This window comes from Pteropus medius, unplaced genomic scaffold, assembly GCF_902729225.1.
Source record: "Pteropus medius unplaced genomic scaffold, Ma_sr-lr_union100, whole genome shotgun sequence".
NCBI classification, from domain to species: Eukaryota; Metazoa; Chordata; class Mammalia; order Chiroptera; family Pteropodidae; genus Pteropus; species Pteropus medius.
The window spans coordinates 6,787,421-6,811,261 of record NW_024356336.1 but is presented as its reverse complement, the minus strand read 5'-3'; the positions used below and the strand labels follow the sequence as shown (position 1 = coordinate 6,811,261).

Sequence of the window (23,841 nt, the reverse complement as noted above, 5' to 3'; positions counted from 1 at the left end):
ACAACAGTTGCTAGAAATGATAAAGTGCTATACTATGGGAGGTTTTCATCCCTAGAAAGGTGTGACTAGATATTTTTCCATCTAACTGGTAAGCAGTGGGTCCAATTCAGTCAATCCATTGGTCCAATCAAAGATTAGGAACCTAACTTGAGTATTCTTCACTCTTAATAAACTTTCCAATCAGCAAAACTGTACAGTCAAGCTTGAAAATTTCCAGGTAGATTAAGATTACTTCTCACAAGTTCATTCTTTCTGCCCAATAGGTGTGCTTCCTCCTGGGATGGATCTTACTCATCTACAGGGAATATCTGGTCCAATCTTGGGTCAGCCCTTTTACCCTTTACCTGCTGCTAGTCACCCTCTCCTGAACCCTCGTCCTGGGACACCTCTGCATCTGGCAATGATGCAGCAACAGCTACAACGCTCAGGTAAGTTCAGAAATGGGCCAGGTTATCTGGGGATGGGCTGATTAGGATTAAAACTTTGGACTACTTTCCAGTGAAGGGGATGAATTGACACTGACAATTCATTCTTTAACTATCCTCGCAAGACTGGGATAAGAGTGTTACCAAAGAATAGGATGAAGTAAACCAACCTCTGTGTGATTTGGAATTCCTGTTCCTGTAAAACAGGAGGAGAGCCGAGTGTGCTCTGGCTTTTTTTGTCCTTTACCTCTTAGGCGAGGAGGCTGAGAATCTTCCCACAAGAGGTTCAGCAATAAGGACTGTCCAGAGTAGATGCCTTCTCACCAGCTAATGTTGGTGCTTCTGTGATATGGCCGCTTACTCTAGGAAGTAGTGGTCATGTGATCTTTGATGGCTTCTCACCGTGGATGGCTTCTGAATAGCTCAGCTTTCCAAGATTTTTTCTTCTGGCATTTTGCAATGAAGTTTCCTTAAGAAGCCCTAGAATAAATCATCTGGTAAAGAATTCTGTTTGGAGTTTTCTGGATAGGGTTTGAGCAAAGCAAGGCCTGATATATAACTGCTTTCCCCCTCATTCTCTGAATAACCCTTCCTTCTTATTCCCACAGTTCTTCATCCTCCAGGCTCTGCTTCCCAGGCAGCAGCTGTGAGTGTTCAGACAACCCCTCAAAATGTGGCCAGCCGATCAGGCCTGCCTCACATGCACTCTCAGCTGGAGCACCGCCCTAGCCAGAGGAGCACCTCCCCAGTGGGCCTTGCCAAATGGTTTGGCTCAGATGTGCTACAGCAGCCCCTGCCCTCCATGCCCGCCAAAGTCATCAGTGTAGATGAATTAGAATACCGACAATGAGCAGGGAAGGCAGGCTTACCTAAGCTTGGACCTATGGTAGCACCCTGGCCAGGACTCTGCTTCCTCATCTCGGGTTGGTTTACGGGCTTTTACTTTGGAGCACTCTGCAAAGCTGTTTAGGGAGGGCCTAGGCATCTAGTGTGGTCTGCATGATGGAAGGATCTTAACCAATCGAGTAAAGCCTACATGGTCTGAACACAGAATGCACAGTGTTGTCAATCCTGGAAACATTCTTTTTTTGTAAGATATGTGAATGAAGTGTTGGTGTCTTCACCAAGAGGTGGCACCTAAGGGTTCTAAGGAAATAAATGTATAGACCCTTATGTACAGACCTGTGTATAAACAACTTTTGTACATACATATAGGATAGCTTTTTTGAACTTATACAGCTGTATATAAAAGTAGCTGATATTAGTTAAGCCTGTGTCAACAGTTTGGATTTTTTTCACTTGTACATTTGGGACTTTTTCTTTTGGATGATTAAAGTTGCATATGCTGTGTGTGAATGAAGTGAATGGCATCGTTGTGTTTATTTCTTCTTGAATCTCTTCATTTCCAACCAGCTGACCTCTAAGGCTCAGTAGGTTCCTTGAGGGAAATGATCTGATGTTTTAATTTTTAAAACTCAAGGCATTAAATTTTATCTCATTTAGGAAAAGAAAGCTATGGCCTTCTTTCTTGAGCCTTAAGACCCCAATGAGTAAATTTAGGCTAGACTTGACCTTACAGGTAGCCTTGTGGCTAATAGATTATTGTGAGAAATTTCTAAGATTAAACCACCTAGTGAAAACAATTTATTGGATAATCATGTATATGGTAATTTCTACCTAACAAATCCACATTTCCTGGAGCTAAAGTAAATAGTTTGTTGGCATCCTGTTCAGCTCAAAGTTCCCTACAGGAAAAATGGGGCCTCAACAGTTCTGATTCAATCTATTAAAGTCTAACTTTTTGCATATAAAACTTCCCTTAAGACTCTAATGCCTGTGTTAACTGATTCCTTGTGTTTTGTATCTCATTCCTCGGCTCAGTTGTTTTCATTATTCACCTTAATTGCATGTAAGCATTGGAGAAAAAGATTCTGGCAGAATACTATAGCTACGGTCTTGAGGCCCCTTTCCTAACTGAAGGTTTTCAGTCCTACTGATCTGAGGTGATACTTATTTCCCAAGCTCTTCAAGTGAATTTTCATGAGTTCTTGATACTTGCCCATATAGAGCCTCTACTTTGACTTTATGCTAGGTCAAATGAGGCCATTATCTGGTTCACAGGTAAAGAGAAACGTGGTTGGATTTTGACTGCAAGAGTAAAAAACAACCTGAGTCTTGAGTATGAAGGGTGTTGCCTATAAACCTGGAGCTGCCAACCCTGCCATATACTTCCATGAATATAAAGCAGGTTGCCTTTCAACAAAACCTGGCTTTGTGAATTAAGCATGAGGTCTTTCTAACTGGTACTTCAACTTCATTATCCTTCCTCCCCCTCAGTAAGATTTGCTCCCAGTGTGATTCCTCAGCTTCAGAAATAGACACCTATGTTTAGAATTCTTGCAAATGTTTTGTTTCCACAGGTAGAAGCTAGACAGCAGTTTCAAGTAACAGTGGCAGAATAAATGCCTGAATCCAGTTCCACCTTTCCTTTCGCTTCTTTCTCCTTCTTGTTGAACCAACACTTGGAGGTGTAGGCTGGGGAGGACTGGGTTGGAGCTGCCAGTAAGGGCTTTTCAGGTTAAAAGATGGTAGGACTGAAATGAACAAATATAGGCACCAAGTAAAGAGCAAAGCTATTTATTAGCCAGTGATTGGTGAGATGGAGCCAGAAAGAAAAAATGGAGTGTTAACACCAGCACAGCAGAAGCTAGACATACAGATTATAACAAAACTATTTTGGTGCATGGGAGGGAATCAAGGGAAAGAGGAAGTTAATGAACTCTTCCAGGAGCTAAGACCCTGATACAGGGTAAGGATGGGAGAAAGTGATGTTGCAGCTAAAAAGAGATGTCTTACATGGAGCAACTTTAGGAAGTTGGCAGGCATGAGACAAGTTTAGAAGCAATCAGGGCTGGAAAGGTATGCAAAATAAAGGTTAAGAGAAGCTAAGGATGTAGAAGGCCTAAAAGTAAAACAGCAGAGGGCTACAGAGGACCTCATGCAAGACCTTTTAAGGACAAGGGTCAGGTAGGGAAGAACAGTACCTCCTAAAGGAAGCAGTTGAGCAGTCAATACTTGGGAAAGTCAGTGATAATCAAGAAGCGGGGCAGGCAGATGGAGAGCACAAACACCTTTTAGAAGACAGCTATTGTCTTATAAACCAGGGTCTATTAAGATGAAAGGGAAGTCAGATTCACTGGCCTTATGTAAATAAGAGAGACAAGAACAAACACAAGCCAAGCACAAAGATAACTTATAGGAATAAACTCTGATTCTTAAATAATTCTATTCTCTTTACCAACAACTGACCAAGAATGAGCATGTGACCCAATTTAGGCCATGAGACACAAGGACGAAATGGCTGGGCAGCTTCTGGGAAACAGCTTGCCAAAAAGCTTAAGATTCAGCCCTCCTTTTAATTATCCTCTGGATGCTGATGTAAAGCCTGGGACTGCAGCGGACATTCTGTGACTGTGAGGGGAGCCAGTTGCCCAGCAAAGCCAATAAACTGCAGTAGACAAAGAGTAGCTTGATGGGAAGAATGTGGATCCTCAATGACATAACACCTGCCATGAACCCCACTGAGCTCTAGATGACTTCCATGAGAGTAAGTTTCCTTCCATTTCAGCTTGTTAATTTGTTAAAATACAGCTAACAACATTCTAACTAATGGCACAAGACAATGAGTCTGCTTAGCTGTGCTGAATAAAAAAAATCAGGAAAGAATATTTAACAGCACAGGAAATTCAAGCCATGCTGTGACAGCTAAACCACTATACTCTTGGAGTTCATGAAAAGAAAGCCTTTAGCTACCCTCCTTGGTGGCCCTACCCCAGACAGCATTCCTGACAAAGCTATACCCCTCTCCCAGAACTCCCAAGTCTGAGCCCAAAAGGGAAAGGTAAGGTAATGCTCTCAAGCACCAGGAAGCCACCAATAAGGTGAGGGGAAGGTACTGAATAATGAAAGCAAGGCCAAATCAAAGCATATCCTGAGGCCTTGGATGAACTGGATTTCAGCAATCTTCTCTTAGTGCTAAATTCTTGCTCAATGAAAGTGAATTTGGGCATGAAGATTCCTCCCAAAATTATATATATGCTCTGGCTACAGAACAAACCTTGCTAGAAATCCTACAGCTCAGAAAGCCAATATTTCTCTGAAGAGTTAGACTCTAGATTATGGCCTTTATTATGAATAAACTGGTAATAGTAAGATCTATATCCTGCAAAGTGACTAGGATACCTGGCCTGAGGAGCTTATCTCCTAGATCTTGGGACAGTGCTAAGCCTAAGCTCCAGGAAGACTATCAGAGGAAAACAACTAAGGTAAGAGTAATAAGTACTGGAAAAGTCTGAATATGTGGATAATCCCACATCCCCATTCCTCACAAACTGCTATCTTTAGTTTGCTTCATCTATAATCAAACTATCATCCTGCAAATCTGTTTCCCTTCCTGATTCTCAGGGACTACCCTTCTCTATCATCCCTGTAATCCATACTGAAGTAATCTTTGACTTCTCTTACACTAAAGAGCAAGTCTGTCAGTCACCAAGGTTAAATTTCTCATCTGTACCTAATGCCCACACCTTCCCTCTGCCCATATTCTCACTAGCCCAGTCTATCACACACAAACTTTTGCCAATTTCCTATTATCAGGCAATCCCTGCAAATTTCCTTATTCCTAGCCCAGAAACCTCTAATTAAGGCTTTAGTACCTTCTCAAGTAGTCCTGACCCCAGCCCTCTTTCTAACCTAACCTCCCACTATTACATATACACATATGTGTACACACAAACCTGCTCTGATCACACTAGTTCTGCCTCCATGCCTTCACCCATGTTCTATGGCTGAGGCCAGGATTGCTATGGGGGTTCAAGCAGAAAGGCTGGGATACAAGCTTTTAGTGGCCCACCTGGCAGCCTGGTTCAGCTCAACATTCAGCCCAACAATGGCATACAACTGTGTTCTAACTAGGACAGAGAGGGAGGCCAGGTAAAGGAAACGAACCAATGTCAATAAGAGTCAACATTTACCAAGTATTTATTGCCAGATACTATGCTAAGCATTTTACAAGTACCATCTCCCTTACTAACAACCTTCACTCTAGAAGGTAAGTGCTATTACTGTCTCCACGTTACATGAGGAAACTGAGGCTTTACAGAGGTTGAGTAATTTGTGCAACATTCCAAAGCTATTAGAGGTGGACCTGCAATTCAAACAACAAAGTACCTGGTCAGAATACTTAACTGCCATACTACACCATCTCCCAAATGAGTTAGCCATGTAAGGAATAATCAGTTAACTTACATCAAGTCCTCTCCACTTAAAAGGACTGAAGGCCACGTCCAGATGGAAGGGTTTCCCATGAGTAAACATCAAATAAGATGTTGCACTCACGTTTTTATCCATTTCACATTCAAAATCAAGCTCCCAGGTACCCCTTCTGCAGCTGCCTCACTGTACGTACCCATCCTCATTTAGTCCATCCCAAAACAAATTCTGACAATGACACATGAACTGCACATAGCCAGCTGGCCTACCAGGTCCTTTATGGTTCAACATACAAAGTGACACCAAGTTAAGACAATTAAAGTTCCAGTTTGGGTGCCTCCATCTCCCTCCCCTGAATCCTGATCCAGTGGTTGCCAAAGCCAGAAGGAGCTTGGTGTAGGGTGCTTGGTCATGGGGAAAGCTGCAGTGGTTGGCCCAGCAGATGGGGAAAGGGGAAGGTTTCACTTCTTCACAATCTGAATGACATCCTCATCCTCCAACGTATGGTCTTTACCCACTTTTTGAGGATTGTGTTTCACAGAGAGACCCCAGACCAGAGCACTGTATGGAAGGGAAAAAAGAACAATCAGTATAAATAATCACCTAGTTTCTTCCCTATCTGCCTGGGTACCACCCTTCTGCTCCAGTTTAGCATTCCAACTCTGAAGAGCCACAGGCCTGCAATAGTTAATGTCTCCTGTCTCCAGTCAAGAAACACACTCAAAGCTTTGAGCCAAGAGGCTTTAGCTTCCCCAGCAGTGTGGCATACTGGAGCCTTCACATACAAAGTAGCAAACAAACACTTTTGGAGTTGTGTAGTTCCTCTTGTTCCAGAGCCAGTGTATGAAAGTCAAAGGGAAAAAACACAAATTAAAAGTGTGACAACGCTAGCTTAAAACTAAAAGGAGAAAGCTTGGGTTTGTTATAGACAATTACCCTGAAATAATTCAGATTGGAAATTGATTCATACAAATACAGTGTCAGTTATAGATTGTTAAAGAATACAAGTTTTTATTGGATCAACTGAAACCCAGTGGGTACTCCCTCCTCAACAATGCTAGGAAAATTCTCCTTATCAAGAAACTATAATTGGTATGTCCTCCTAATTTCTTAGAATATATAAAGGTGATTTTTATACGTGGGCCTCCAATACTAAAAATAGACGGTACTAGTGATGGAAACTGGTGAACAAGACACTAAGACCTGCCTCACAGAGCCTGAGAACTATGTACCAAGTGGTAGAAAATAGTGACCATATTGTTATTACATTGTCTTTTTTTTAAAATCTATATTCCAAAAACAAATCACTGAATAAGATTTCACTTTTAAAAAAACAAATAACAGGAATAGATATAACAGTATTAATAAAACAAATATATATAAAAATTTAAAACACACAAGATAAATGTGAAGTGACCATTTTACTATCTTAAGGAAAAGTAGTTTTTATCAGTCAAACTTACTGGCTGCACTAAAGTGTAAGTGCCTCTTATTTCGTTGATGGCAATGTAAACAGGTTCAGCCATTTTGGAAAACAATATAGCAAAACATCGAAAGCCATATAATCATTAATCCTACCTCTAAATTAAAGAAAAAGGGAAAGATCTGTGAGTGAAGACTAGAAAATTATGTAAAGTAGCAAAAGATAGGAAAAACATAGTTAAAAATTATATGAATCTTGTTACATGGAAAACACATATAGTAAATGATCAAAGGATATGCTATGCATGTGGTCAAGGACATAAAAGGAATGAACAGGGACAAATGTTATAATAAGAAGGCCTAACGCTGAATTTTTCTATTGAAATAGTTAAAATGCAATAATTTACAAAACAAAACAAGAAAACAGTGACGAAGTAAAATTCTATTTACTTTGATATGTCTCTTCTCCAAAATATTTTCCTCCCCTCTCATTTAATTCCCTGATTAATTTATAGTTCTAGGCACTTTGCACAGTGTTCTGCTACCGTGGAAGGCAGGAGCTTATACAGAAATCTATGAAGTTTAAAAAAGGAAAATGTCTAACTTTTTCCAAGACTCCACTGATTCAAGCCTGTGCCAAAATATAATGGTGTGAGGATAGTAAAAATCGTCACCTACATGTGAAATATAGTTACTTTAGATCAAAGGAATGTAAAGCTTAAAAAAGAATTTCACTCTCAGTATTCTTAGGATGAGAAACAAGTATTTTAAAATATCACTATTTCGATGCTTCCCTGATTTTCTACAATTATTTTCTATTTTCTTGTTTTTAAAACAAGTTTTTAAATTTCAGCCTGTAAAGATGAAAAAAGCTATTCATAAATATTATAATCCAGTTTAAATATTTCCCACAGGGTCATAGATTGCAATTCTGAACTACCTTATTTAGAATTAAGTAAGGAGATTATAGATAATGACAGCCAGGTTCTCACTGTTGGAGAAAAAAGTTAAAAAAGAGAGAAAGGAGAAGGCTCAAATGAACCAAAAAAAATCAAACAACCAATATCAACTTAACCAAGTGATCAAAGCAAATATCACCATCAATAAGACACATCAACATCATGAATCCTGATATGATGTACTGAGGACACATCATTTTGTGGTATTCTTACCAAAAATGCATCTTACTTCAATCATGAGCGAACACTGGACAAACCCAAAGTGAAGGACATTGTACAAAATAACTGATCAATACTCTTCAAAAGACTAAGGAAATATTACTGAGACACTGCAACACTGGAAGACTAAGGAGAAGTAACAACTAAATGCTATATAGATTCCTGAAACACAAAAAGGACATCAGTAGAAAAGGTATTAAAATTCAAGTAATATCCCAATGCTAGTTTCTGTTCTTGGTAACTATACTATGGTTATGGGAGCTGATATTACAAATGAGGGAAGGGTGAGGGATATAAGGAAACTCTTTGGACTATATATTGCAACTTTTCTGTAAATATAAAATCAGTTCAAAATATGTTAAAAATAACATGAATAAATACTTTGATGCTCATTATTAGCGGGCTACCATTGCTTGTAGAGCCTATCAGCAGTGAAAAGTATGAGATTAGAAAGGGTTTACCCATGCTTACAGTTTAGAGAGGGACTCAATACCCAGTGGAGGCCAATATGATGCTGGCAGGAAGAACTAACATCTATGTTTGCCAAGAGGAAGGTGAACTAATGAGAGAAAGTCAGAGCCCTTTGTACTGTCAGTCTTCCTGACCAGAAGAGGCTTCTAGAGCTCTTCCTGACTCAACTTTGCATAGTTTTAAGAAAACATGGTATAGAGTTCTAATCAAACAAGCATTTCAGCAGCCTTCCTGATGCCTGATACCTTTATTGCTATCCTAAGAATTTCTAGTTAGTGGAAGCAGTAGCTCACAGAGAAAAGAAGGTACCACATGCCCATGATACTTACTATTTAAATTCTTTAATAAGATTTTTGTGAATCTTCATGCAGAAATCCTCTACTGTGGTCCTAGAGTAAGGCAGCACCACTGGAGATGTGTAATCTGGCAACTGGCCTTTGGGTTTGGTGTAACTAGAACAGAGAGGGAACAGAGGTTGCCTACTTCTTGGAATGTTTCATGTGTTGAATGCAAATCAACCCTCTATCACCCCTGAGAAGATCAGACCTGGATAACCTCCAACTCAACTGAGGAAAAAGTGCCCTCAATATAGTATAGCAGACGACAGGAATTAATTTATTTATATCTCCAAAAAGACAAATTATGTTAATGAGCTCAAGAGGATATCATTTTAGGACAGTCTGGTTTAATTCCTACAGCAATATTACCCTTCCCACTAAAACTTACATCCTCACTAGTTTCAGATAGTCCCAGATCTTTTCCAACAGGTCATCAAAATTCCAGCGGTGATGGGCAGAGATAGGTACACAGTGAGGTACCTTATAGATGATATCCAATTCCTCAATGGAGATCTGATCAATCTTATTTAATACATAGATACAGGGGATATAAACTCTACAGAAGTATAAGAAAAAAGAGGACATTAGCCTGGAGCTGTTGACAAGACTGTCAGTTTGATTATCAGCACCCCCTCACCCAGAACCCCAAATCAAAGACTCTCAAAGTATCATAAGAAGCAGATAAACCTCCTCGCCCCTCCAAAAAAAAAGCTTTCTATCAAGATAAAGTAGAATATCCAAGAGGTAAACTATGGGTGGAGAAGTAACAAAATCCAAGCCTTAGTCCCAGCCATGCAGCTAACTACTGAGAGGATGTGCTACAGTGAAAAGAACACAAGCTTTGGAGTCATGCAAACTGAATTTACTCCCAGCTCTGTCACTTTCTAGATATGTGCCCCTGGGCAAGTCTCAAAGTCGATTTCCTACAAAGTTGTTTTAAAAAAATTGTAAGAATATAAGTATATTTCTAATAATATATTTCACAATAATTTTTAAAGAATAAAAAAAATTTAAACACAATATCTAGCAATGTCACAATCCCAATGTCCAATCAATATGGCAGCTAAGTTTACTAATAATTAGGCAGGCCACAAATTCTCAGGCTTCAATTGTCTAACTTATAAAATACCTAATTCAAAGGATTACCTTTGTTTGCTTTCAGATGAGGATCAAATAAATTCATCCAATAAATAGGAATAAATGAACAGGAAAGCAACTAGAAAATATATCCAAATGCCAGGAATAATTTTAACAATGGTTTCAATTATTATTCAATTTCAAATATTAATAATAGTAATGTTTTATGGAATAGGGTTTCAGCTATGTGTGTGTGTACCCTTAGGTTAGAGAGAATAGACACACAGCCTGGCCTGCTTTGAGTTCTGTAGGATAGTCTATAGGATTTCTCAGATGAATTAACTCAGGGAGAAGACTAAGAACCTAGTCTCTTCAACCATAATATGACATGAAGATTAGGGGACAGCTTGGTTCACAGTAAGTAACTGAAATAGAGAATTTGACCATCATAATCTTAAATGCAAAAAAGGATGTTAGAAATCAAGATCAACCCTTCATTTTACAGCTAAAGAAACCAAGACCCACAATTATTTGTGACAGCAACACAACTAGAGTTAGAATCAATGTCTGCCATCACGATCTAATGTTGTTTCCATTAAGAGGCTTCAAATTCAAACTCAGGCACTAGAACCGCACACTCAGTCCATACCTGTTTCCTTCCACAACATCAATGAGGTCATCTGCTGTGGCATCACTCCGCAGCGTCACATCAGCATTATGAATTTTGTATTCAGCCAGAATGCTCTTTACAGTTTCAGCATCCAGCTCACTCTGAGGGCACTGAATGGGCATAGATGACAATGACTGGTCAGAGAGCAAAAAAATCTCCCAAGAGTATCTACTGAAATATCTGGCTAAGGTGTGAACTCATTTCTAAAGACTATTATCCTGGATGAGAATAACTGACTTATAGCAGGAGATATTTGAAAACTAAAAATCTTTCCAAACTCTAAGGAAGATGTTATGGGCTCAGTTATGTCCCACTCTACCCCATCCCCACCCAAATTCATATGTCAAGTCCTAACCCCAGTATCTCATGTGACTGGAGATAGGGTCTTAAAGAGGTAACTTGAGTTAAAACGAGATCATATGGGTCGGCCCTAATCCAATGTGACTAGTGTCCTTATAAAAAAAGAATAGGAAAAAGACAAACAAAGCAAAGACCATGTGAAGACACAGAGAGAAGATGGCCATCTGTAAGCCAAGAAGAGGCTCAGAAGAAAACAATCCTCCTCACACCTGGATCTCAGATATCCAGCCTCCACCATTAAGATAAATTTCTGTTGTTTAAGTCGCTCAGTCTATGGTACTTTATTATGGCAGCCTTAGCAAACCAATACTGAAAGAATATTGAATGCTCAAATTCAAACTTTATGACAGGGTAATAAAGAGAAGGACCTTTTGGGCAGGACAGCTTAAACCTATTCCAGTCAGATTGTCTGGACCTCTAGAATGTTAAATGTTGTAGGAAATTATATGACTTAGAAACAGTATTTGATAGAACTGATCACTTCTCCAATCTGAAATACTTTCTTTACTTGGCTTTCAAGATTCCAAATTCTTCTGGTTTTCCTCTCCGGAGAAGTCTTATCTACTGAGTATTCCCATCTCCTAACCTCTAATCATTGAGGGGGTGGGGAGTAGGGTGGGACGGGACACAAGGCTTAATCCTTTTATATTTATACTTACTTCCTAGTGATTGCAGCTCAACTCATGGCTTTAAAGTTAATAACCACCTTCATATCAGATAACTCCTCATATGTCTATTTGACAATAACACATGGATATGTAATTCGCATCTCAAAATACACATCTTGATTTTCCCTCCCTTCCAAACCTATTCTACATAAAGTCCCACCATTTTAGTAATGAGAATGCATTTTTCTACCGCAGGACAAAAAAACTGTCATCTTTCTCTCACAATCCACATCCAATCCAGCTGTAATTCCTACCAGCTACTTTCAAAATCTTTCCACAATCAACCACTTCTCATCTCCTGCACTATTACAACCCTAGTCTAAGAAGCTATCACTTCTTGACTGGATTATTCCAATAACCTCTTAAATGTTTTCTCTGCTTCTGCTCGTAATCCATTTGTCTGTTTTCAACAGCCAGATAGATTCAATTAATCTAAATCAAATCAAGTTTACTCCATAGACTGGAACCCAACCAGCAGTTACTTTCCCTAGTTTACTTTGTCCTTTGATTTATTATCATCTAATACACTATATTTACTCAATTTTGTTTGCTACTTGCTCCCATTAGGATATAAAGGCAAAGATTTTTGTCTTTTACTCCTTCCTCCATCCACTCCCCAGAGCCTAAAACAATACTTGGTCCCTGGTAGGCGCTCTACTAATCTGTGTTGAATGAATGGAAATATGATATTGGCAGCCATCTACTTCATGCAAGCATAAGATTGGTCTATACAACCACACCACCCCAAACAGATAACCCAAAAGAGAAAATGAAATGAAGTTGCAAAGGTAAGTCTGAGACTGACTCTTATCCTACTCTTGATTCTTGTCAGTCATTACAAGGTCATTGTTGTTACCTGGATAGTGTTAGAAGAAGTCAGGTAATTTCCAAATGTCACTGTCCCTGTACCTCAATCCACTCCCCACCCCAGTCTCTTCAGCAGCCTGCCCCATATCACCTTCTCCACTTACCGTGGCCGTGAGATTAATGCCTCCCTTATCCTTCTTCTTAAAGCCAATGTTGGGGGGTTTGCTGTTCAAGCGAATGCCAAAGCCTTCCAGTTCATTTTCAATTATCTTCTTATGTCCCAAGGGTTTTAGGACATCCAGAACAATCAGGATCAAGTTACATGTTCGGGCCACTAGAGAATTAAAAAAAGAAAATTATACTCAAGCAAGAAAGACCTAACTAATTCAAATACTCAAAGTGGGGGTGGAGACTGGAGTTCCTGCACTTAAGAGACAAAGGATTTTTTTTTGTGAAGACATAGACAAACATGAATTTCTTAAGATTAACAAAGATTTATTCCGGAAGTCAATTTATAATGACTTTTTTCCTACTAATGTATCTAGAAGGTGTCAACTTCTAGAAACACTAGTAGAAAAACAAGTCGGAATGAAGACACAAACCAGGTAATAATCTAAATTCCTAAAAGAGTTTAGAAAGATTTAAAACAGTAAGAACTCTAAAAGAATAAGAGTATCTGTTTATCATATTATAGTCAACTTTATTGAAGTATAATTTACAAAAAATAAATTGTGCTCAAGTTAGGTATACGATTTGATGACAAATATACAGATACCTGTGTAACCGCTACTGCAATCAAGATACAGAACATTTCCATCATCTCCAAAAGTTCCCTTGTGTCCCTGTCCAATCAATCTTCCCCATGATTCTCAGTCAACCACTGGTCTGCTTTATGTCACCACAGGTTAGTTTGCATTTTTCGGAAATTCATATAAACAGACTCAAATAAAATGTATGCCTGGCTCTTTTAATTTAGCGTGTTTTTGATATTCGCCCATGAATAACTTATAACCTATAATTCTATAGAATAGCTAAATTAATAATTCAACATAAGGGTAAAATAAAAATACTTTCAAACATAGAAAAAAATAAATATTTACCTATCATTTACCCTTTCTTGGGAAGTTACTAAAAAATGTGCTTCAGCAAAAGATAAAATAACCCCAAAAAAGTAAAACACTGACCCTAGGAAATAGGGGATCCCACACATCTCAGGATGACAGCTATGAAAAAAGTCTAGAGCTGCATTGCCCAATAAGACTCCACTAGCAATCTGTGGTTATTTAAATTAAAATTAAATTAAATTTAAAACTCAGTTCCTCAACTGCACTATGTACATTTAAAGTGCACAATAACCACACATGCCTAGCACAGATTCAGAACATTTCCATTACTGGACAGTGCTGGTCTAGAAAGCAACCAATCCAAATTGAACCACAAAGAGAAAAGGTAGTGTCAGGGTTGGGGCGGGGAAGAATGAAATCAATAAGATTATTTTTAGAACTGTATTTTATTTAAGTATCTAGAAAAATGCCACCTGATAGGGATTTGATCTACTGAAAATAGATCACTAAAAATATATTTGAAAAGTATTAGCAAACACAGAAAAGTATACAAAATAATAGCCAATTATTAACTACTTGAAAAACAAATTTCAAAAGCAGATTTTAAGAGAAAAACTGTCATAATATATTACTTATCTCAGCATTGAACAAACAGCATAGTCATTACATACTCATATAAACTATGAGTTAACTAAAAATTGTGATATAACTTCTTTGAAACAATGGAAAAAGAGGTATGAATTATAACAGAGCTAATTCTCTACTATAATAAACCAATAGATATCTAAAATTAATTATGAAATAGCAACATAAGCATAATTTTTAAAAATATGAAGATAAGTAGAAGAACAAACAGTTGAAGAGTTGACAGTATAGTTGCCAATGAGGAGTGACTGTGAAGGTGAGGTGGAATGGCAGAATGTTGCAATTCATAATTAGCCTTTTATAAGATTTTACCTTAAATAAAAAGAAAAGAATGAAAGACATGGGTGAGAGTCAGGAAACCTGAGTTCTAGTTCTAAATCTGCTATGAACAGTGTGACACTTCTTCCTTAGTGTCTCTCCTCAAATGGGGATCTGGACTATTCCTCTTCAAGTTCTAACATTCTACTCTGGTAAAAAGTCAGGTATAACTATGCCCTTCACTGTGGTATCATCACCAAGCCGAAGGTCCCCATCTAAAGGAACAATACCTGGTAAAGGAACAATACCTGGGATATCAATATCCCAGAATGGTAGCCCTAAACCACTTACCTGCAATGACTTGGCGGCCTCTACCTTTCCCATCCTTGGCACCCTCAATGATACCTGGGAGATCCAGGAGCTACAAAATTAAGGACAGAGAGAAGGAGAGAAAATGAAAAATCAGTTATAAATCTGAGCAGATCAAACAGGATTTATTTCTCAACTATCCAAAATTTAGGAGATACAAATCTAATCTTCTTTATGAGTATATTACTTTAAGCATCTTCTAAATGCCAGCTACAGGTTTTTTATATACTTTATCTAGTTTAAAATGCCTAATAACCCTGTGAGATAAGGGTATTAGCTGAGGTTCACAGAGGTTAAGTGAATTGCCCAAAGTTACCGTCCTAAGATTATAATCCACATTTTTGGGGCCAAATCCATTATTTTACATTAATATCTTTCAATATCTCCCATTTTTCAGAAGGTTGAGCTTCCACACAAATTCCTTACTATAGATAATAGCTAGATCTTGATATTCGAATGTGATACATACCTAGACCTTTGCAAATTTCTCAATTCACAAAAATTTCTGCAGCCATTCTTAACCAGGAAAGCACAAAAGAATCACCTGTAAAACCATTAAAAGTACAGACATCTAAGCCCTATCACTGCAGATTCTAATTTGGAAGGGCCAAAGTAAGGTTTAGATACTGATCAGTTATTTCAAAAGGTTCCATGGCTGACTCCTAGTATGTGTCCCCAACTAAAATTACTGCTCAAATGCTCCGGAAAGCAGTAAAGTAAAACTTCACAGAATTCACCATGTATGTACCTAATGATGTGAACATCAAAACCAATTCCACAGCACACATGATTCAAATTCACATCGCAGCAAATTTACAAACTATTAGTTTTAAGCATTTAAGAATCTGTTAAAAACTGTTAAGACAGCACATGTAAACTCTGAAAATACCAAGAGTCTACTGTACGGCTAACACTGAATTATCCCCATGATTGGACTGGAAACAGAGCTGCATTTAATCAAAATATCATTTAAACCTAACCTTTGCTATAAGCATATCTGACATTATAGAAATATACTTCATATTAAATAAACCACAATGAAAAAGAACCAATTCAGGAGATGCGTAGACAGTTCAATTGTTCCACTGAAGAACTACTCAAAAGCTCCTCTCTATTCTAATAAATAACATTGCCTTCTCTAAGATTTATACAACATACTGGACAAAGTGAGCTACCTTTTCTTCTTCTCTTTCAAAAAAGATAATTTATATTCAATACACCTGCCTTAACTTGGAAACTTTAGTTACACTGATTTTAAAACATCTCATGGTGAGTAATGAGCACACCATATTTTGATTTCTAAAGACCAATAAAAGGAACTAGTGCTCTTTCAGAAGTAGTTGATTGCAGGGCTGGAGCAGGGAAATATAAGATTAGCCTAGAACATTGTATAGTGTCTGAAAATAAGTACTCAGAAAAAGACGGGGGTTTATATAAAGAACATAAAAGCCAATATGAAGGAGTTCCTAATGGTCAAAGTGGGAACAATCTGAGTAATAAAATAACGGTAGTACTATTATAACCCATAAAATAAAACACATTCATGAGCGCACAATGATACAAATTATTGGTTAAATACATAAATGGGGAAGAAGAAACAGCTAGTAGGAAAGAGAAAAACAGAGACTCACCATTAGGCAAGAAACACAGTAATAACTGTTGCAGATAAGATTCAGAGACGGATGCTAAAATTAGTGGGCAAGTTTGAGAAACAGGCTTTGCCTCTTCTCAAAGTATCTCCCCCAAGATATTTATTAGCCACAAAAATATAATACCTTTTCAGTAAAGAAACCCTGCAGACACCATCTTAACCAAATGACAGAGGTAAACATCACTAATAAAGACATACTGACATCGTGAATCCCAAGATGCACTGAGAAGGATGCAACATCATTTTTGTGGTATTCTTGCCAAAAATATATCTCAGTCTAATCATGAGAAAACAGCAAACAAACCCAAACTGAAAAATGTTCTACAAAATAACTGATCAATACTCTTTAAAAGCATAAAGGTCACTTCTGGGTATTTACTCAAAGAAAACCAAAACATAATTTGTAAAGCAGTAAAGTTTTACTAAGTAAAAGTAAAAAGTAAAATTTGTACAAAAATAATTTGTAAAGATCTATGCACCCCCTATGTTCATGGCAACAAAATTTACAATAGCCAAGATTGAGAAGCAACCTAAACGCTCATCAACAGACAATTGGATAAAGAAGTTATGGTTCATATATAAACGGAATATTACTTAGCCATTATGAAATGAAAATGAAATCCTACCATTTGCAATGTCTGGACCTAGAGGTTATTATGCTGAGTGAAATAAGTCAGACAAAGAAAGATAAATACCAAATGATTTCACTTATATGTGGAATCTAAGGAACAAAAAGAACAAATGAATCAAAAAGATTCACAAATATAAAGAACAATCTGGTGACTGCCAGAGGGCAGGGGAGTTGAGTGGCTGGGAGAATGAGGTGAAGGGTTAAATAAGTACAAATTAGTAGCTGACAGACATCACCGGGATGGGGAGCAAGGCATAAGGAATGCAGTTAGCATTAATGTAATGGCTAGGTGGAGAGCAAGAGGAGAGAAAGAGAAATTAGGGGGATTGTTTTATAAACTATATAAATGTCTAACCAATATACTATATACTTAAAACTAATAATATTTAAAAGTAAACAAATAAATAAAAGTATAAAAGTCATAAAGGAGAAACAACTAAATGCAACATGCAATAATCCCAGATAGAATATTGGAAAAGAAAAAAGACATCGGTGAGAATATTGGTAAAAATTCTAGTAAGTTCTATAGTTTAGTGCCTATTATTGAACCAGTGTTAATCCATCCCTGATCATTATTCTATGGCTATATAAAATGTTAACATTAGGGGCAGCAGGGTAAGTGACATAAGAGAATCTCAAAATAATTATGCTGAATGAGAGAAGTCAGCCCCCAAAAAGTACATTTATATATACACATATGGCATTACTCATGTAAAATTCTTAACATGTAAACTAATCAATCGACAGAAGTAGGTAAGTGATTGATTGCTTAGAGATGAAAGGGACAAGAAAGGACAGGAGAGAAGGAGAGCATAAGGAAACATTTGGGGATGATATGTTCACGATCTTGATCATGGCAATGTTTTCACCAGTGTATAGATATGTCAAAACTTATCACACTGTATATTGTATATGAATTATACCCTAAAGATGTTTGAAAAAACAAACAAAAAGTTCATCATCAGTTCCTAGAAATTAAGTCTAGAGTCTATTTCTTCCGCTCTCCCAAAGACTCTGTAATCTCCTTCTACCATTTAGTAAACCCTTTTCTGCTATTCAAAAAAAAAAAAAAGTATTCCACCAGGAAAACGCTTTACTGCATATTGAGCCTGATGTTATCAAGAACTCAAAAGGAAATGTCCATCTGGATAATCTGAAACAACTAGATCTGGAAGATGACTATAATGTCATATAAAGACCATTTCAAAGAGATTATTTATACTGAGAGAAAAGAGCAAAGACTTTCTAACCATGACAGCTGAACACACAGGGGAAATTTATTGAGCTCCCTACAAAAGTAAAAGCAAGTTAAATTTAGCTTTTTTTAAGAGGGAAATATTTTTAAAGTTATACTGAACTACTTAAATGTGGCATCTTATTTAATTTTATTCAATAAAAATAGCACATGCTTTACGTACCTGAATTTCATATTATGACCAAGAAATAAGAAAAAATATTTATTTAAATCATGGAACTGTAAAATTTTAAGAATTGGATATTAACCTACTTCAACCTCAAATGCCTTTAAAGGTTAAAGCAGATAACTTAAAAATGCAAGTCAATTATACATAGGACAATAGGAGTGCTAGGGACCCTAGAAAGGTGAAACATAAGCCCCATAATTTTTAAAACACTGTACAATCCACTCTGCAAGTCAATTTCAGCCTATGTGATACAACAGATTTTGTTTGTAATATTACTGTTAAGTGGTAGTTCAGCCACTACTTGAATACCTCCAGACACCAAAATTAATTACCTCAAAAGGTCCCATTCCATTTTTAGGCCCCTTTATTAATAAAAATATCTTCCTTGCAAACAAAACAAAAACAAAACAAAACAAAAATCTCCATTATAATTCTTATTAAGCGGTTCTAACTTTGTACTGCTCCACAACCAAATCACAGATAATGAGTCTTCTGTCACAAAACAGCCATTTAAAAAGCATTTTAGGGCGGTCATCTTAAATCAGTTAAAGCATACCTACTAGTATGCTTACATAACTTGGTTTCTGAAGAAAGTCAGAAGGGGAGGAAAAACAGAGGCAAAGGATACAGGCGGAAAAGAAAGCACCATACACAAAAGGAAAATTAAAAAAAAAATTAAAAGGAGTGGGTGAAATGAATTAAGGTTTTGTGGGAAAGACAAGGAAAGAAAGGATTTAAGTAGCTATTTATTCTGAAATATTCAGAAGCCCTGAAAGAAGTGTCACCAGCGTCCTATAAGTAAAGAGGTTATTCTCTGAGCTACCAAAGCTGTGACTATCTACAAGACTCTGAAAACAGATGGAATCAAGCAGTGGTCCAAATATGCCCAAGCATCCTCATTCTTATTATACACATTTGCATATGGAGTCCCAGACAGGTACATGTCCCAATACACTCTCTGCATGGGCACCTAACCAACAGGAAAAAACCCCATTGAAAATACCACTACCAGGACACTGGTACCACCCTACTTCAGATTCTAGAATAAAGAAGTATGAATGCACCTCACAATTCACTGTGTAGCTCAGCAAAAAGGAATACATCAATAGTTTCCAAATGAGGTGCTCAGGTACTCTGGTGCACCAGAGAATTTGGGGGTGCCATGGGATATTCAAGAGAAACAGCAATTTTTGGTATCTGTCAGGCACTGAGGGAAATACTAGCTCCAGACAGCTCCCAATTTCAACATTAAATCCTAATAGATTGCTTTTAATTACGTCAGATCCAAATCTTTAAGAAGTCAGATTTTTTTCAGCAATTGCTATAGTAAAAAGCACCACACCAAAAAAAATCAGCGTGGAAAAGAAAACAAATATGGCACTATCCAATCTAATTCCAGGGTCTGAGAAGTTATGTGGTACCTGAGACTGCACATATCCCATTAGTAAATAATTGGTTGTGAGGACCTAAGAACTTAAGCTTTCTGAACCTATTTAACAGAACCATTAGATATTCTTTTGATCTGGGGCACCACAGAAAATTATTGGACAAGAAAAGGTCATGAAATAATTGCTGAGAGACTTAAAGGTGCTGTGAACCAAAAAAGTCTGGGAACCTTTAGCCTAGATTCAAATATCATGGAATTCAGAATCTTGCCTTCTTAACAGTGCAGCCAACAAGATATGTTCCATTATCTTTAACATATACCACTTTCACAGACAAGGGGACTCCTCATTTGAGAGCCCTAAATCTATCATCTTTCTCAGGACACCAATTTCATTAGGCTTACAGATAAGAAGTATCTTCTAAAAGATATCTGGTCATATTACTTATTAAAACGTTTCTAATGGTTCCTAGCTATGTACAAGATAAAATTCAACTTTCTTAGCAAGCACACAAGGCCCTTCATAATTCAGCCCCAAACTACATTTCCAGATTCAGTTACTAACACTCTCTGTCCCACACCTACGCTCACACCACAGTAAGCTGTTCACCATTACAGCATCCTGAAATTGTCCTTTACCTTCTCTGGCTGGTGAAATTCTATTTGAACTTCAAATGCACTGTCACTTTCTACATGAAGCTTTTCTGGTCTTACCAGACCTTCTCCAATTCCCAATCCTCAGATGAAAAAGCAGTTTTATCTTTCTCTGTGTTTTCACAGACACTATCCCACTGTATTACTTTCTTTACTGTTCTATAGCCCCTGCTAGACAGTGAGGGCCTGGTATCAAAGATCGGGTTTGGCATAAGAGAGCTCCCAGTAAGTGCTTTTTAAATAAATTAAAGAATGGATTTCCTCCCTTCCTTGGCCCACAGGCCTGACTCACCTGAATCTTGGCACCTTTGTATCTGATAACACCAGGCACAGTGGTCAGAGTAGTGAATTCATAGGCTGCAACCTCAGAATATACCCCTGCCAGGTTACTGAGCAGTGTTGACTTCCCCACAGATGGAAAACCTACAAACCCAATTCGGGCATCACCTGTCTTGGCCACATCAAAACCTAAAACATCAATAAATATAAAGAGGAACAAAGTTATCTCTGGGAGTTGAGATTCATGTAAGTCCTTTCACATTCTGTCTGCCTATCTCTCAAGGATCTATTTCTCCAATTTTTTACAGCTTATCTCTACAACAGAACGTAAGCACACAAAATTCCTCTTATAACAATTCACAATGTTTAATGGAATGTTTGATATAAAAACTTTATTCCTCTGCCACTTAAACTGTTACATACTTTTCTAAGTACCAACAGTATTTAAGACTCAAATATCATATATAATAATTGGTCTAAAAATGGATTTCTTTTTTGTCTTACACACCCAAAGTGACTGGGTTTTCTTTTTTTATTTTCCTTTTTTTTTTTTTTACAATGGTTGCAAACAGGTTCAAAGACAAATTTGTGGCCCTTCTCTAGTAAGTATACAGATCTTATGACATTACTTTTGGTTCTAACCTTCTCTCTCTTGGCTTCAAATTACTCTTCCTACTTTCCTACCTTCCCTCTGCATCAATTTCCTTATTTTTTTATATGTTGACTGTATATATTTACATATTTCTGTAAGCCAATGTAAATCTATATAGATCAGTACAATATATACATATATAAAATTCTAGTTCACTTAGACAATATTCATTTGCCTTTGAAACCAGCAAAATAAAATAAAATAAACACAATTCAAGAGTTTAGGCTTAGAAAATACAAATCTACTTTGATAGAAATTTTAAAATTATTTTTAAACCACATGCCTATATTTTGACAGAAATTACACCAAAAAAAAAAAATGTTGAAGAAAAACACAAACCTTCTCCTGGTCCACCACCACCACCACCTTTTGGAGTAATGAGTTCTCTGCGAAGCTTAGCAAGGCGAGCCTTAAGCAGCCCAAGGTGGTGGGCAGTGGCCTTGTTCTTTTGAGTCCGAGCCATCTATAAGGGAAGAATCACAGCCATAAATCAAAGCAGTTCATAGGTGGTAAAATATCCAGAATGAATGTTCTCCCAGCACTCGAGAGAATGATGTTTTTTTCTAGGTCCCTCTAATGTCAGTATACCCATTTTAGTCACACACACACACACACACACACACACAAAGTAAATATCCATTCTCTCCATCACCCAGCCCATTCCCCTAATTACAGAGCAAACTGAGGCCCATAGAGAAAAGATATGACCAAGGTCACTACAATTAGCGTCCACAGATTAGAATAAAACACATTTGTTGATTCCTTTTCTACTACTTGTACCTGGTATGCCCCATCTGACACAGGGTGACCACTTTAAAGAGCTCTGAGAGCTTCAGGCAATAATCACACAAGAATCCAGATGGAATAAACAGCTACCACAGACGTCAATTTACTTTCAGATCCTATTCCCCAGAGCAATAGGGTGAGAAAAGGAGTCATCAAAATAGAGATTGCAGAAGGTGGGAGTTTCAAGGGAAGATAATGAAAGATACTTAAGTACGTGAACAGTCGGCATAGAGTGTAACAGGATTCGGTGTTGCTCACACGAAAAGGAAGACTGAGAACAATGTTCGGACAGGAGCTGAACACTGAAGAGGGTACCGACCAAGGTCCAGGGTTGTAGAATGTGGGCCCGGAAGAAGGGGTTTAGGGAACGCGGGCCCGGGTTGAGGGGAGTCGAAATACGCGGGCCTCGCCTGAGGAAAGTCGGAGAACGCGGACCCGGTCCTGACGCGGATGAAGGGAGTTTAGGCAGGACCGACACCGCGGAAGAAGACACGCTTAGACAAAGAGTGAAACGCCAGTTGCGCCCATTACCTCGGCTTCGATCTCCGCAATCTTGGCTAAGGTGCTGCTCATAGTGGCGAAACGCCGAGGACGCTGCGGCCTCCACACTTACTAGTCTCCCTTCACACACCGGACAGCTAACCTGCCACAGCCACCAAGCGCTACTTCAGTGCGCAAGCGCGGTACTTCCTATTTCTCGCGAGAGTTCAGCGCGAGGGTCACCGCGAGATGTACAGCGTGGAGCAATCACCTCCCCCTCAACCAACCCCGCCCCGTCCCGCGAGCCAACGCGGTGTCATAGAGCCCGCGGGAGCAGGGGCCAGAGAGGCCTCTCCGGTCCATACATTCCCCGAGCGCGCCGAGGGTCGCGCGCCGCTCGGCCCCGCCCGGCCCCATTTCCCCTGGTCTGACCTGTGCCCAGGGCCTGGCGCGTGGTTTGCAATGAACGATTCCTCACTACAGCACTCCCAGACCCGCAACCCTCAGACTCTGGGCATTGATGAAGAGCGCACTCGCGCTCTCCAACCCTCTTTCTCGCCAGCTCCTTATGGGTTCCGCAGCGAACTCCTCAGCTTCCTGGGTTGATGAAGAGACCGATCTTTCCGCTTGTCTCGCCCCCTTGGAAAAAGAAAATGCCCCTTTCCCATCACTCAAAATTATTTTTAGGTGTCTGTTTTTATTTACCACCAAGCCCGAGTAGAATGCGTGGCACATGGTGAGCCAACAATAAATACATCATTAAATGGATAATTACCAGAGAAACAGTACTTGCAAATTTGAAACAACGTCCATCAGTAGGGAAACAAATACTGGTCCCTCTATGCTGTAAAGTACTATTTTAACCATTAAAATGTAG

General features: G+C 38.3%; 2 protein-coding genes across 7 annotated transcripts in view; one reads left to right on the top strand and one right to left on the bottom strand.

Annotated features, from left to right (window-relative positions):
- Window positions 1-1,785, top strand: part of EIF4ENIF1 (eukaryotic translation initiation factor 4E nuclear import factor 1) — a 41,522-nt gene extending 39,737 nt beyond the window's left edge. For all 5 annotated transcript variants that reach the window (XM_039862041.1, XM_039862040.1, XM_039862037.1 and 2 more), the window contains exons 18-19: window positions 264-428; window positions 1,034-1,785. In XM_039862041.1, the coding sequence (XP_039717975.1) occupies window positions 264-428; window positions 1,034-1,275 (407 nt within the window). In that variant the 3' untranslated portion in view covers window positions 1,276-1,785. The remainder of the gene's footprint in view (window positions 1-263; window positions 429-1,033) is intronic.
- A 3,656-nt stretch (window positions 1,786-5,441) lies between these two features.
- DRG1 (developmentally regulated GTP binding protein 1) lies at window positions 5,442-23,182 on the bottom strand. 2 transcript variants are annotated; one of them, XM_039862060.1, is made up of 9 exons: window positions 23,016-23,182; window positions 22,038-22,161; window positions 21,060-21,235; window positions 15,006-15,075; window positions 12,852-13,021; window positions 10,832-10,962; window positions 9,494-9,661; window positions 9,097-9,219; window positions 5,442-6,257 (listed from the first exon to the last, which is right to left on the bottom strand). In XM_039862060.1, exons 1-9 carry the CDS (start codon window positions 23,055-23,057, stop codon window positions 6,158-6,160), a joined length of 1,104 nt encoding a protein of 367 aa, XP_039717994.1. In that variant the 5' UTR covers window positions 23,058-23,182; the 3' UTR covers window positions 5,442-6,157. The 2 variants fall into 2 exon arrangements, with proteins under 2 accessions (XP_039717994.1, XP_039717995.1); XM_039862061.1 differs by lacking the exon at window positions 9,494-9,661.
- Window positions 23,183-23,841: the final 659 nt, after the last annotated feature.

Bases quoted from the DNA above. Each gene is read 5' to 3' on its own strand.
- DRG1 (XM_039862060.1), bottom strand. From the start codon at position 23,057: ATGAGCAGCACCTTAGCCAAGATTGCGGAGATCGAAGCCGAG. The intron at 9,220-9,493 runs GTAAGTTTTAGT...TCTCTGTTCTAG, and splicing joins TATCTGAAACTAGTGAGGAT to TTACACCAAACCCAAAGGCC. The intron at 6,258-9,096 runs GTAAGTATCATG...CCTTCCATACAG, and splicing joins CTTATTAAAGAATTTAAATA to TGCTCTGGTCTGGGGTCTCT.